The 15,871-nt window shown below is 36.3% G+C and overlaps 1 protein-coding gene and 1 pseudogene across 1 annotated transcript; one reads left to right on the forward strand and one right to left on the reverse strand.

Moving 5' to 3' along the window:
• The first annotated feature begins 222 nt into the window (after positions 1-222).
• Positions 223-2,724, forward strand: LOC120129229 (annotated as a pseudogene).
• Positions 2,725-3,295: 571 nt separating this feature from the next.
• On the reverse strand, positions 3,296-14,171 carry LOC120129230 (protein LUTEIN DEFICIENT 5, chloroplastic-like). Its single transcript, XM_039146793.1, has 17 exons — positions 14,109-14,171; positions 13,894-13,981; positions 13,641-13,806; positions 13,156-13,372; positions 12,978-13,049; positions 12,783-12,893; positions 12,087-12,278; positions 11,811-11,999; positions 11,123-11,215; positions 10,938-11,039; positions 10,150-10,182; positions 9,955-10,035; positions 9,778-9,860; positions 9,456-9,587; positions 9,063-9,123; positions 8,816-8,881; positions 3,296-3,593 (listed from the first exon to the last, which is right to left on the reverse strand). Exons 1-17 carry the CDS (start codon positions 14,169-14,171, stop codon positions 3,417-3,419), a joined length of 1,926 nt encoding a protein of 641 aa, XP_039002724.1. The 3' UTR covers positions 3,296-3,416.
• Positions 14,172-15,871: the final 1,700 nt, after the last annotated feature.

Below are 15,871 nucleotides of genomic sequence, written 5' to 3' on the forward strand. Positions count from 1 at the left end.
GTGGTTTGGTTGAGTCGTTGATAGAGTATGGGTTCGGTCGACTCTAAGCGAGTTGGCGACCTTAGATTTTAGGATCTCCACGCTTTTAACATGGCCCTCCTCGATACGCAAGTGTGGCGCCTCTTTCACTCGTCTGAGAGACTGATTTATGCTTGGCCAAGTCTCCACAGTGCCCTCACTACGCTTCAGGAGGGCTATCATTGACAGCTGGGTATTAACAATATGCATATAGATCGGTGGGGAGGTCTTGCATCCATTTGTTTCTCGATATCATATGTCGAAAGCCCTCTCAATCCTATCCGATGCGGTGAGTTCATGTGTCCGGACTCTAACTCGTGGAATGTATCTCGCGTTTTCTTGCAATGACGATCCTATGCTGTCCTAAAGCTCTAGCTGTCGGGAACACATTGATCTGAGGTGGGCATTCATCTGGTGTCTACACGACTGGTTTGGGGTTATTTTTGGTTATTGCAGTCACAACACGATCACATTTCTTCACCCCGACTACGGCTCTACCTTGCAAGGCTGCCTACTCTATCCAAAATCAGCTTGTTCTCTTGGCGGTTAGCGCTTCCAGTCGGTCACCTATTGGGTACGTTGGTAGTTGTTGTATGTGTGGTCATGGCTGTGGTCCATATGGTTCGAGATTGTGTTGTGACCAAGTCCATCCTCTCGATGGTTGGGTTGGTTTCCCTGCTGCTATTCTTGCAACCACGTCCTGTGGGCAGAGGCTTGAACTACTAGTGGTGCCTCTCCCTCGTTTACTACTCGCTACATCCACGTCTTGATCTTTCGGTGGCTCGTCTAGCTAAAGCACAAAGACTCGAATGCTAATTCGTGTATTCATGTTTGTAGCACAATGGACTTTCTTCTCTCGCTCCTTCTTGTTCTTTTTACATGAATGTTCCAACTCCCAAATATATTTCTCCTGTTGTTCTCATTGATGTGGTGGTTAATGATTTTAGGTTTTATTTTTATTTATAACCATTTTTATATCTTAAAATAAATTCACTAATAGAATGTTTATTATAATTTTATACATTTTGATATAACAATACTTTTAAATAAACTAATATAATTTTATACAAATCAATCCTCTTGATTTTTAGGGATTTTTTGATTGAAAAAGTTGGAAGTGGCCAAGATCCTTTTTGAAAAGGTTTTAAGAGAGGATACAAAGTGGTACAGTTGATGGATTCTTTTACATTTTAGACTTTTAAAATTCAATACTAATATGCTATGTGCAGAAAGTTTGGGGATCCGTTTCGATATTTACTCAAAAACTGCTTCTCTCTCGTAACTGCTGATTATTTAACACCAGGTCGTGTATACTTCATGGGACTTTTGAAGAAGGTTATCGCCTTCTTCCTGCATACTGTGAGCAAATAAGAAAAAACAACCCTGGAAGCGTGGCATTGGTTTTTGGTACCGGACAAGAAAATTGTTTCCAGTGCCTTTTTATTTCTTACCGTGCTTCTATCTATGGGTTTATAACTGCTTGCAGACCACTTCTAGAACTTGATAAGGCAGAACTGAAAGGAAAATACTTGGGTGCATTACTTTGTGCTGCGGCTGTTGATGCTGATGATGCATTGTTTCCCTTGGCAATTGCTATTGTTGATGTGGAAAGCGATGAGAATTGGATGTGGTTTATGTCAGAATTGAGGAAGCTTCTTGGTGTAAACACTGAAAACATACCTAGACTGTCTGAAAGACAGCGAGGCATCGTAGACGCTGTAGAAACACATTTTCCAAGTGCATTTTATGGTTTTTGTCTATTACGTCAGTGAAAATTTCAGTGATACATTGAAGAATGCAAAGTTGGTTAATATCTTCTGGAATGCTGTTTATGCTCTCACTACCATAGAGCTTGAGAGCTACTTCCTCCGCAGCTTTGGGCGGTAGCATATTTTGAAGGAGTATGATATGGCCACTTTACGCTAGGTGTTACTGAGATGTTGTATAATTGGACACTCTAATGTCACGAGCTCCCCATTGTGCAAATAATGGAACATATTCGCAATCAGCTAGCTACTTGGTTTACCAATCATCGTGAAATGGGAATGAGATGGACTTCAATTCTTGTTCCATCTGCCGAGAAGCGGATTTCGGAGGCAATTGCTGATGCTCGTTGCTACCAAGTACTTAGAGCAAATGAAGTTGAGTTTGAGATTGTCTCAACGGAGAGGACAAACATCGTGGATATTAGGAGTCGAGTGTGCTGCTGTCGCCGTTGGCAGCTGTATGGTTTACCATGTGCTCATGCTGCAGATGCCCTTATTTCTTGTGGGCAGAACGCTCACCTGTTTGCTGAACCTTGTTTCACAGTGGGAAGCTACCGTGAGACCTATTCGCAGATGATGCATACTATTCCGGATAAGAGTGTTTAGAAGGAGCACGGTGAAGGAGCCGACGGTGGAGCTGTCAAGCATGATATCCCCATACGCCCTCCTTGAATTCGTAGGCCACCTGGAAGACCGAAAAAGAAAGTTTTTCGTGTAGAGAACTTGAAGAGGCCGAAGAGAGTTGTTCATTGTGGTAGATGCTATTTATTAGGTCATTCTCAAAAGAAATGCACAATGCCAATTTGACACTGATTTAGCATCTCCCTTTCATTTTCTTTTTCTCTTCCTTTCACCCTTCAATACGTTGTTTGAAATTACAATAGAATGAGTAGTGTGTTTGTAACTTTATTTTATGGTTTCAACACTCCAGTCTTGGAATTTTTCTTCAATCCTCCTACCAAATGCACATAGTAATTAAATCATTGCCTATCTTGTGAGGTTTTCACAGTTTTCCTTGGCTATCAATTCGATACTTTTATCGACTATTCTTGCTCAAAACCTACAGATATGCCTGCTGGTGGAGGTCTATCCCAACCTGGGATTTAAGGTGGTCTTCAATTATGTTAAACTTACATAACTATACATGTGTCCGAAAGAGTTATCCGAAAGATTTTAGTATTTCTTGACAGATATATTTTTACCCCTATACTTGACAGATATTTTTTTTTTCAACTGATAATATCTGAAAGATGTTAAAATGTTGGCATAGAGGTATAATCCTCCAAAATATATTAAAAAGAAGTAAAAAATATATTAGCATACATGTGTCGAACAAATTAGCCGTATAAAACCATAGGGTCATCTTGGTTTCTGGAGCCAGTAAACTTTACAAATACCTACCTTAAGCTAAAAGATTCATTTTTTTTTAACAATTTCCAGTCCAAACCCAGAAACCTCAGGAGCTATTTGGAAACCCAAATTATCATCCACGAGGACTATATGACAAGATGAACAACAAGCAATCAATTATTTTGATTGCATTAAACAGCTAATTGAAGGGAAGAATACTAAAATATATACCCATTTTACTTCCCATTGATACATATGCATTGTGTAATGAAATGTAGAAAGCTATTCTACTAATGAATGAGCTTGAGAAACTTCACCTTTCTCTCCAAGTTGGGTCTCTGCTTCCATCTTCAATCCCTCCATGTTTATTTCTGGGATAATTGGAGGCTTTATTCTTCGTGTAACTGTCATCTTCAGCCCCCGTGTTGTGTGGATAGTTGCTCCGGTAGTCATCTCAACCTGCAAACGCATTTGGTTGATCTTTTATAAGGTATACATATTGAACAGATTTGAGAAAAATGATTCTGATATTTCTCTAACAGCATATTACATCTTTTAAAGTAAGAATTAGTGCAAAAAATAGGAAAGAATCACTAAAAATTAGGAACTACAATTATAGACATATTTACACTAAGTTAACTCCTAAAAATAAGGAAGAAGAATCAGTCCCTTAATTCTAAGATTTCCAACACTCCCCCTCAAGTTGGTGTGTAGATATTTATCAATCCCAGCTTGCCAATAAAATCTTCAAACACATTCTTACTCAGACTTTTAGTTAGCAAGTCTGCAACTTGTTGCTTAGTAGGAAGATAGGTGATACAAACTTCTCCTGAATTTACCTTCTCTCTGATGAAATGACGATCTATCTCCACATGTTTAGTACAATCGCAATGAACTGGGTTATGTGCTATACTGACAGCAGCTTGATTATCACAATATACCTTCATAGGTTTAACATAGGATACTTTAAGTTCCTTCATTAATCTTTGTAACCAAATTCCTTCACATATACCATGAGATAAAGCTCGATATTCTACATATGCACTGTTACAAGCCACAACAGACTGTTTTTTACTTCTCCATGTCATAAGATTGCCCCACACATAGCTACAATAACCACTTGTAGATCGTCTGTCACTCACTGATCCTGCCCAATCAGCATCAGTGTAAAGTTCTATGTCACGACTGGTGTTTTTCTTGAAATGAAGACCTTTACCCGGTGTTCCTTTCAAATACCTTAGCATCATGTAAACCGCCTCCAAATGTTTTTCCTTTGGAGCATGCATATACTGACTGATGACACTCACACCGAATGCAATATCATGTCGGGTGTGAGATAGATAAATTATTTTTCCCACAAGTCGCTGGTATCTCCCCCTGTCTACTTCTTCCCCATCATCATCATTGCCTAGCTTAGAATTGAACTCCATTGGGGTCTCGGAAGGTTTACAACCTAGCATGCCAGTTTCAGCCAATAAATCAAGAACATACTTTCGTTGGGAAATAGAAATGCTTGTCCGAGTCCGTGCTACTTCCATGCCAAGGAAGTATTTGAGATTCCCCAAATCTTTAAGCTCAAATTTTGTGCTGAGGAAGTCTTTTAGTTTCAACAGCTCACTCGAATCATCCCCTGTTAAAATAATATCATCAACATAGACGATAAGAATAGAGTATTTCCCATTTCCCGAGTGTTTGTAAAATAGTGTATGATCTGCTTGCCCCTGGGTGTAATTCCTGCTAGTCATAGCCTTGGCAAACTGGCTGAACCAAGCTCTTGGGGATTGTTTTAGTCCGTATAGGGACTTCTTTAATCTACATACTCGCCCTTTTTCTTCTTCAAAGCCTGGTGGAAAGTCCATGTATACTTCCTCGCTCAAGTCTCCATTGAGGAATGCATTTTTTACATCAAGTTGTGTTAAGGGCCAATCAAGGTTAACAGCTAAGGAAAGTAGCACTCGAACAGTATTCAGCTTTGCATCGGGAGCAAACGTCTTATCATAGTCGAGACCATAGGTTTGAGTAAAGCCTCTTGCCACAAGCCGGGCCTTGTACCGATCAATACTCCCATCAGGCTTGATTTTTGTGGTGAAAATCCATTTACAACCCACGGTTTTCTTCCTTTCTAGCAGATCCGTAACTTCCCATGTCCCATTATTTTTGAGAGCATTCATTTCTTCAAAAACAGCATGTCTCCATTCGGTTGATTCCAAAGCATCTTTCACATTTCTTGGAGTCTTTACACTGTCAATATTAGTTACAAAAGTTTTGTATGCTTTAGATAAATTTCCATAGGATACAAACCGAGAGATTGGATGCTGAGTACAAGCTCTTGTGCCTTTACGAACACGATAGGAAGATCCATATCCGACGAACCAGGAGACTGATATGAAACAGGACAATCCTCGGAGTTGGATGAATTTGGCACTGCTGCTGTATCGTTTTTAGGAGGAAAATGTTTCTGAGAATAAACAATGATTTCTGGAGGCTGTTGATGGGGTTTCTCAGAAGGATTAGGTTGTTGAAGCTTACTTCCAATGGGGATTTCATCGTTGGAAAATTCATTTATCTCCAGTGGAACACTCAAATCTGGTGTTATGAGGACAGGGTCACCCTTAGAATTTTGTGTGGCATTGGTGTTAAGGATAGGCTCAGGGGGTATAATAAGAAGAGTATGAAGAGTCTCATCTTCACTAAGAGTCTTCCCCTGAAGATGAGTGGCAGAAAAATACGGGTCGGTTTCAAAAAATGTGACATCACGAGATACAAATATGCGACGCAAGGTGGGTGAGTAACATTTGTATCCTTTTTGTGTGGCTGAGTAGCCAACAAAGACGCATAGGTGTGCTCGGGGATCAAATTTGGATTGATTAGGTTGGTGATTATGTACAAAGGCTTTACAACCAAATATCTTGGCTGGTAGGATAGGAACACGAAACAGGGGAAAGTTTTTTTGTAGGACATGTAAAGGAGTTTGGATATTAAGAACTCTAGAGGGCATACAGTTTATTAAATAACATGCAGTAAGGACAACCTCCCCCCATAGGTATTTTGGAACTTTCATGGTAAACATTAAGGCTCGAGCAATAGTTAGTATATGCCTATTTTTTCTTTCTGAGATCCCGTTTTGTTGAGGTGTGTCTGGACAAGAGCTTTGATGAATAATGCCTTGTTCAGAGAGATAAGGGCTTAAAACATAATTGAAATACTCCCTTCCATTATCAGTGTGGAGCGTGTGTATGTTTGAGTCAAATTGGGTTCAGATCATGGAGTGGAAATTTTGGAATACCTTTGGTGTTTCTGTTTTTTCTTTTAGAAGGTAAACCCAACATACTCTAGTATGGTCATCAATAAATGTTATGAAACATCTAGCCCTCGTGATGTTTTTAACACGACTTGTCCCCCATAGGTCACTATGAATCAAAGAGAAAGGTTTGGATTGTATATAAGGCTTCAAAGGATAAGGAACACGGGTATGTTTTGACAATTGACAGATTTCACATTTCAGGGAATTGATTTTTTTATTCCGAAATAACATAGGGAGCAAATGCTTCAAATACAGGAAATTTGGATATCCTAACCTACGCTACCACATCATGATAATGTCCTCGTTTGAAGCAGAGAGAGCAAATACTCCTTTTTTATTCTTGTCCTTGTAGTCATCCCAAATATAGAGTCCATCATCAACCTTAGCAGTGCCAATCATCATTCCCGATTTCTGTTCCTGTATAATACAACCATCAGTAGAAAATTCAACACAAACAACCTTGTCTTCAGGAAGTTTACTTACTGACAGTAAATTACAAAATAAATTTGGGACACGAAGAACTTTCTCGAGTGAGAAGTCCTTAGTGAGTCGAACATCCCCAATTACAACAATAGATGAGTATGAACCATCAGTTATCCGAATTCGAGATTGGTTGTGGCAAGGGGCATACGTATGGAATAATGATAAATTACCTGTCATGTGATCGGATGCTCCCGAATCTAGAATCCAGGATGGATGGTTACTAGATTCAAAAGTAATATTAAAAGCAATACATTGAATAGCCAAGGAACCATGGCTTATTGGTGCACCGAGTAACTTGTGAAGAGTTTCAAGTTGGGACTTTGTTAGACGAACATCCTGAACGGCTTCAGTAGGTACAGGGGTCGCAGTGGATGAGCTGCCCAAGGATAAAAGAGCCTTATTTTCCTTCTGAATTTTTGTTGTAGCGGGATAACCATGGAGCTTGAAACATTTTTCCTTTGTGTGGCCGGTACGGTTACAATAGCTACACCACAGTCGATCTCCTGAGCGACTTAGTTTTGAATCATTCCCTGCTCGAATTTTTTTAGATTGAGGGCCCCTTGAGACTAGGGCAAATGATTCAGTAGGACTATGACCATAATTGGTCACAGGTTTTTGTTCCTTGGAATCTCCCATCATTACTCGGCGACGATTTTCTTCTCTCCGAACCTCTGCAAATGCTTCTCCAATGGTTGGAAGAGGGGTCCTACCCAGAATACGGCCACGAACTTCGTCCAAGTCTCGGTTCAGCCCTGCTAGGAACTCATAGAGCCGCTCTTTATTGAGATGTGACATGAACTTGGTGTGCTCCAAGCCTTCACCCCAGTCCACTTCATAGTACATATCGAGTTCCTGCCATAAGACTTTTAAGTTGTTGTAGTACTGTGTAACTTCAAGAGTTCCTTGCTGAATGTCTTTTAATTTTAGCTTTATTTCAAAAACTTGAGAAGCATTTCCTAGATCAGAATAGTTCTCCTGGACTACATCCCACATTTCTTTTGCAGTCTTGAACAAGAGGTAGGTTCGGCTTATGTGACTCTCCATGGAGTTGATCAGCCAGGCCATGACAATAGAATTATTGAGTTCTCACGTAGCCTATGTAGGATCAGTAAGGTGAGGACGTGGAATTTCTCCACTAATATATCCTAGTTTCCCACGACCTCGAATCACCATGAGTACCGATTGGGACCACTGTAAAAAATTCTTCCCATCTAATCGATGATTAGTGATTGTAAGGGACGAATTAACATCACTATGAGATAGTGCTTGGTTGACATTCTGAGTTACTTGTGAAGTCTCAGAATCAGAAATATTTCCAGTGTTTGCCATGATAGAAAAACAAGACACGGGAGAAAAATAAAGAAGTAGAATGGATCAGAAATATCCCTACAGCTCTGACACCATGAACAGATTTGAGAAAAATGATTCTGATATTTCTCTAACATCATATTACATCTTTTAAAGTAAGAATTAGTGCAAAAAATAGGAAAGAATCCCTAAAAATTAGGAACTACAATTAGAGACATATTTACACTAAGTTAACTCCTAAAAATAAGGAAGAAGATTCAGTCCCTTAATTCTAGGATTTCCAACACATATGCTTCTCTTTTTGAATTACTACAGACATACTCAAAGCTCGTCCAAATAACTATCCGACTCTCGAATAAAAAACAAATCATAACTTGGCTAGGTACTGGTATTTGAGATTTCAAAATAGTTGAGTCTCTTTATACATAACTTATGGATGGGGTATTATCATATCATATGTAGTTTCAAGATGCAGATAATCAACAGTTCTTATTCTACTAATGTGATATCCTAAAGCCCGTTTCGTGCATTTTGTATTTGTGCAAAGTTGTTGACATGAACAAAATGCACAGGGCGGTTTGCTTTCCGGGGGAGCTCCAAGCGCCAGTTGGAAGTTAAACCGCCGGACAAGCATTGCAACTGCTACAACAGCCTGTCGATCAAAGTTAACTCTTCTTCAGGTTTTACGATACCAATATGACTAGTGCCTGGAATTTGTCTTGTTTCAACTAGAACAAATAAGTATGAAACCCAACATAAAACTAAAAACTTTCAAGTTTTGATATCAAGTGCTGACTGAAATTATCTTTATACATATATTTCCATAGAAATACCTCAAAAGTAGCAAACATGTCTCCTACGCATTTCCGAGGTCCTCCACCAAAGGGCAAGTAACTAAGACAAGAGTGCCAGTATCATTGATTTGTAATTGAAGGATAAAATGGAGTAACTGAAACGAAGGAAAAATAAGAACTGAGAGAACATATTAGCCTATACCTTAGTTTAACTATTTGGTTAAACTAACCTGGAAAATATGACTCGGACTATGGTACGACTGTCGGAAACAAGTGCGTGAATGATATGAGTATATTTGATTTTTTTCCAACTTTTTCCACATATTTGGAGGGTCTTATTCTATAAACTATAATTACTAGAAACCAGAAATAACAACACATTGCCATCTCATTTATAAAATAATTGATGAGATAAAGATATCTGTTTGTTACCAGAAATTTTGGTTTGTTTCATTAGGATTCGGTCCATCTAAAGGCCATCTTTCGGGATTGAACTTCTCTGCATCTTGCCAGAGACTTGGACTCCGATGCAGATTCCAAACAGAGATAAAAATATCTTCACCCCTAAATGTAAAATATATGAAAAAGTTAAGAATTAGGGAAAAGCACATGTAGTAAAGTCTATACCATAGAACTTTCATGCAAAGAAGCTCAAGACAAGGCAACAATATACAAATAAAAAGAGGCCTAGAAAGTGATTTTAAACTGTGTATGCTAACTGGCTGATAAGATGGTATTGATATTGATTTTAGACCTTTTTATCGGGTACTCTCCAAGCACATCATTCTCAAGAGAACGCCGAATTAAGACTGGTGGCTGTGGGTATAGCCTCAAGGACTGTACAAAAAAATAGACTGAATTATATCTATTTGAGGTGCATTAATGGAAAAATATTTTACGAAACACGAAATGGAAATAGAACTACTCTTACTTCATTAATAACACGAGTTGTGTACTTGAGTTTTTTCATGTCATCTATTGCTGGAAGTCGATCTCCTAGAACAGAGTCAACCTAGGAAGTTCGATACGGTAGAAAATAAGAAAATGAGATTATAGATAGGTTGCATAAAGTGAAAGTTTAGACTAGCCCTTTAATATCAGTATTGCTCAAAAAGTTTGAAGATACCTCGTCCTGGAGCTTGGCTACAACACTAGGTTCCTGCAATCATCAGAGAAAAGGAACTAATGAGAACTTGGCATGAGTTGTCATTCAACCATGATACTTATTTCAAGTATGAGAGAATAATAACTCATTGGAGGGAGAACTCTCCTCTGAAACAACCATCAACTAGCCACACTCTGAAAGCAATCCCACAGGCATTAACTCTAAAGCTTACTGTTATTGCTAAACCTAGAGATTTTGGAATAGGCTGGATGGTATATTATTTATTCAAAGGGTACAATCAATCACAAGTACAAGGGATATGAAGGAGAGATTACTACATAATCGGTTCTTATGCACATTAATATCGAGGATAAAAGTATTATAAAACAAACGTGCATTATCAGATGGAATATTATCATATATTTTTCCCGACTGTAGGAGTATGACTTGAATTCAATTTCTTTCATTAGTGAAGTTGGAGTGACCGAGTTATTTTATTCTTTTTATTATAATGAATTTAGAAAAAAAAATAGAGTGCTTCAATATGATTCGTGTAATGGAACAAGGGTTCTCTCCAGTGACTGCTGACCAGTAGCTCAAGCCATGCGCTCCTTATGCCTGTGCTTTTTTATTTTTTCTGCATTAATTCTATGTTAAGATAAATATACTTTTCATAAAGCTGTTCAACAAAGTGTTTAATGATAAACGTACAGAAATTAGTACCAAAAGCTTTTTTAGATATGCAGACCACAAACTTCACAAGGGAGGGAATTAGCTCTTTTTTAACAAAGAACAAATCCTTGAATTACCTTTGATAAAAGATAGAAGGTCCTTGTCAAAACAGCAGCCGTCGTTTCGTGCCCAGCAATAAGCAATGTCATTAAATCATCACGGAGTTGCTTGCTAGATACCTGCAAAAAGGTTCAAGGAAATCTTATACGGTTATACCCCATAAGCTAACTAATCAACACATTTTATAACTATTAGTACATACGTCATCCCCTGAAGCCAGAAGAAAGTGGAGAATGCTAGGATCTTGTTCATTCATGTACTCGTCATAAAACTGTAGCTCTTCTTCTACCATCCTCTGAAAATTGAAGAGTTTAAATTTAAAGAAGAACAAAAGAAATATTTAATCAGGTCAGTGAAAAGATTAATAGGCATGAGATACACATACCAATATGCAAAACATACAAAAGCCAAACAATTCAACTAATACACACAATGATTTTACCTTACACTGATTTATTAGAAAGGAGAAGAGTACCAAATTAAGAAAACTTCCAGACCGCGGCATGCATATGTCAATTAAGAATGAGTTCCACAAAAATTCTACCAAATTTTACCCAGTTTAAACAATACAAAGGGGCACAAGAAAATAAAACTGAGACCTACTTGGTGATTGTCATCAGCCTCAGGACTTTTATTCATTTTGGGCCTCATGCTTAATACTCCAACTCCGGCATAAAACCGGCTAACTTCCCCACTAAAATTTTCAAATGATTTTATTTAACATTAACATACAACAATGGCCCACAGAGATATTTTCAGTTCTGACAATCCCTCTGTATTTGAATATATGTTCCAGTGCTTTGTGCAATATGTTCCCACATGCACAGTGATTATAGAGGACACAAAGGCAGATCATAATATTATCTCAGTACATTTACTGATAAATTTACCTTGCATATCGCAATCAGGTTGTCTAGTACAACATTAATCAATTTGAGTGCTTCTGTAACCTTCCTTTGTCGTGGTGAAATGTCTTTCCAAATAGGAATCTCCCATATTGGAATAGGGGAGACACTTCGATCTTCTGCTTCCCGCAAAACTGTGTAAACAGCCCGTCCTAGCCAAAGTACAGTCATAAACTTTAAACGTTCTTAACAAAAAAAAAAGTTAATGAAACTCAGGCACAGTGGCAACAGCATAACAGAAGTGCCAGCAAAAGAAAATACCTCAACTATACCGGTATCATTCGTTAGTGAATCAAAATCATAATTAAATACTGCCTTGCCAATAATGTCCAAAGTCAACCTGGAGAAAAGTGATTCCATTTCTACATCTTCCCCATCAGTTGCAACAACATCTAGTTTCTGGCAAAGCCTATTGGTAGCCAGTCCAAATAAGCTAATCATAGCTGCTACATACTAACAATTGAAAAATAAAAAGTAAAACAACAATTACAGATTGAGTTAAAATACCATTTAAAAAGTAACTCCCATCTAATGATTCTGGGAATGTTTCAATCAAGTTTAACGAGTATTCTCTTAATTTATCACTCTTTTTTAGACTTCATTTTGCTGTTAGTAATTATGCACACTAATTTAATCATTTATATGGTTATCTAAAACCCCTTCCTTCTGTCCACACTTTTTCAGAATACATTAATTACTCTTAAGTCATTTATATAATTATGAGAAACCCCTTTTCCAAGCTATGCCTCTAACTTCCAACAATTCTGAAATTTCCATACATAGTTCAAGTGCATATCACAAAGCACTAAAATGCTTAGAAAAGAAATGACACAACATATAATTTCTCATTTGACATGAATCAAAAGTCTCAATAGTATTTTTTATGATAACACGTGATATAAACAAGAAATCAATTCTTATTGTTAAAACACTTGACCCATAAATTAACTACAATACCTTTTGATGCAATGCTGGGACTATAGCGCGTCTTCTAATGCGCCATATCTCACCATCAGCTGGGATAAGTCCTTTTCCCATGACAAATTCCAAAATCTCTGCTAATATACCCTTCACATTAAAGAGAACAAGAGACAGGATAAACAATAAAGCTTAGCATATCCAAGTAAAACCAAGTAGTATACCATGGTTTACCTTCGAATAAGACTTTGAGTTGTCCCTCAATATATGCTTAGCAATGGAAGGATCAGAAACAATCAAAAATGACTGCAGCAACATCCCCATATGTATCAACATCAAATCCATAATTATCTCGGACAATGGTATACACTAGTAAAAAATTTGAACCCAAAAGGGAAAAGGGCACACAAACCTTTGGTCCAAAGGTTAGCCTGAAAATCCCACCATAAGTGAGGTAAAGCTCATACAAAGGGATGAAGAAGGCCTCACTGCGGATGGCCTTAACCCCCCCTTTCGCCTCTGGAATCTTGGGATAATCTTCAACATCATCAACCCATTTAAATAAGATTTCTAGAACCTCACTAGGAACACCGAGTTTCGACAAACCATTCTTCAATTGAGAAGGGAAACTTGTTCCCAGGATCAAAAAAACATAAGAATAGCAAATCAGATGAAATAGTTATGAAATAAAGAAAAACAACAAAACAGACTAAGCCAAACCAAACCAAACATGACATGGAAGATAACAAAAGAATACAAGGATACAAAATCCAATATTATTCTAACCACAATTAATTGAAAAACTAATTGGAATAAAAGTCAACATCCCTTTTTCATTGTTGTAAAACAAAAGACGCCCAAAAGGTAATTAAGCATCTCGATCATAGAAACAAATACCCGGCTTTCTGAACAGTGAATTCTCCAGAAGCAATCCTGGCAGATATCTCAGCTCGGCGTTTCTCTTCAAGTAAACTTTCCACACCTTTGACACCATCTTCAGTCGAGTCTGGCACTCTCCCATTAGAAGATGATCCACATTTTACGACTCCAAACTTGGATGTGCCTGAAAAATCACATTAAAAAACAAACAATAAGAGAAAAAAAGAGAAAAGCAAGCAGGAAGTGGATAATTCTGAAGCTTAAAACATACCATAAGGTTTTAGAGAGGAAGCTGTGGATTTGGGTTTGGTTAAACGAAGCTGAAGAAGAGGGAAAGCTGGAGTGGCAGCCACACTCAACTAGGCTGCTGCTGCTGCTGACAACGGAATTTAAATGAGAAAGAAGAAAAGAAAAGATAACACAATACAAATGTGAAATGTGGCGGGACCTCCAACTCTCAAACTTTATTTATTTATTTTTACATACCAAAAAGAAGTTTGTGGGAAGGGGAACCTTAAATCTATGGATAACGTTATATACCGTTGCCATCGAATCACCATTTTACACCCATCAAAATTTTAAATATTTTAATTTCATCCTTGGATTAAAATTCCTATTCTAAATTAATCCTCAAACTTTTAAACATTCTAATTTTATCTTTAAATTATGTCTTTCATTTTAAATTTATCCTTTAACTTGAATATTTCAATTTCATCTCACACAATCAGTATACACTAATCATGTCTTTTGTTTGTATACAAAATCATTATGTCATGCTATATTATTATATTTTGGGGATATAATTTGAATTATAATTTTCATATAATTCAACATATAATTTTAATATTGTATTAATTTTAACTTTAAATGATTTAAAAAATAGAACTAGTTTTTCATCCATACTCCCAAATGTATACTTTTTTATATGAAAAAAAAATTAATGACTACTCCCAAATGTATACTTTTTTATATGAAAAAAATCAAACGACTATGTACTTTTTAAAATATATTAATGTGATATTTGTATTATTTTTTTAATGTGATCCTTTAACTATGAAAACAAATTCAATGTGATCCTTTGATCAATGTTTTCTGTCGTTCACCATTAGGTGCTGATGTGACAGTTCACGGTACTAACTTGGTAGTTTACGGTGCTAACGTGATGATCCACGATGGCTTATGACGTGGTGGATGACACTACGGACAGACTAAATTGGTTTTTATTTTATTTTATTTGAGGGCCATATTGATTTTTAAAAAAGTTCAAGGACTTATTTAATTATAAATATTAAAATATTAAAAAGTTCAAGGACTTATTTAAAAATTATTTTAAATTATAAATATAAAATATTCAAATATTCAAAAAAATAAATATTAAAATATTAAAAATAAATATTAAATTACTAAAAACTTGAATATACATATTAAAAATACTAAAATTATTTTAATTCTTTTAAAAAAAGTTGAATATATATAATAGGTTATAAAATAATTACTAATAATTATTAAAAAAAATAAAAAGATATTTAAAAAGATATATTATATATAATATATACATGTAAGGCATATCATCAATATTTAAATAAACTATTCTTACTAAATTAATCGAGAATTACTAAATTAATCGAGAATTACAAAATTTAAATCAGTTAAGATTTATAACTTTTGAATTAGTCAAAATTTATAATATTTTCTAATTACTTTTTTGTATGTCTTAACTAATTTTGTAACATCCCGAAATCCGGGACAATGACCAAAATAGAATTTTGGTAAATTTAGTGACCAATTTCAGAAAAGATGGAAAGTTCAGGGACTTAAATGAAAAGTTTTGATGATAGATTGAATAACAAAGTTTGAAAGTAATAAGGGTATTATGGTCATTTTTCAGGGAAGATTTTTATTTCCCTTTATAAAGGGTATTAAGACGTGGGAATGAGATAATTTTCCAAAGTCTTTTTCAGTTTCTTCTTCATCTCAACGTGAGCTCTTCATGGCTAAGGTGAGTTTGATTTTTAATTGATTTTCTTGTAATTAAAATAATGGTTTTAATTGATGGAGCATTAGGAAAGATTAAGAGAACTTAAAAGGAGAAAGAAAACTAAAGATAAGGAAGTTATGGAAGATTTAATATAAGGGTGATCAAGTGGAAATTTGAATAAGAGGGTTTAAATGAAATTGAAAGTTAAATTTGACTTGTCACCAACTTGATTAAGGGATATGAAGTGTTAGAATTAGATTTAGAACATGTT

Source organism: Hibiscus syriacus, unplaced genomic scaffold (assembly GCF_006381635.1).
Source record: "Hibiscus syriacus cultivar Baekdansim isolate YM2019G1 unplaced genomic scaffold, ASM638163v2 tig00110483_pilon, whole genome shotgun sequence".
Taxonomy (NCBI): domain Eukaryota; kingdom Viridiplantae; phylum Streptophyta; class Magnoliopsida; order Malvales; family Malvaceae; genus Hibiscus; species Hibiscus syriacus.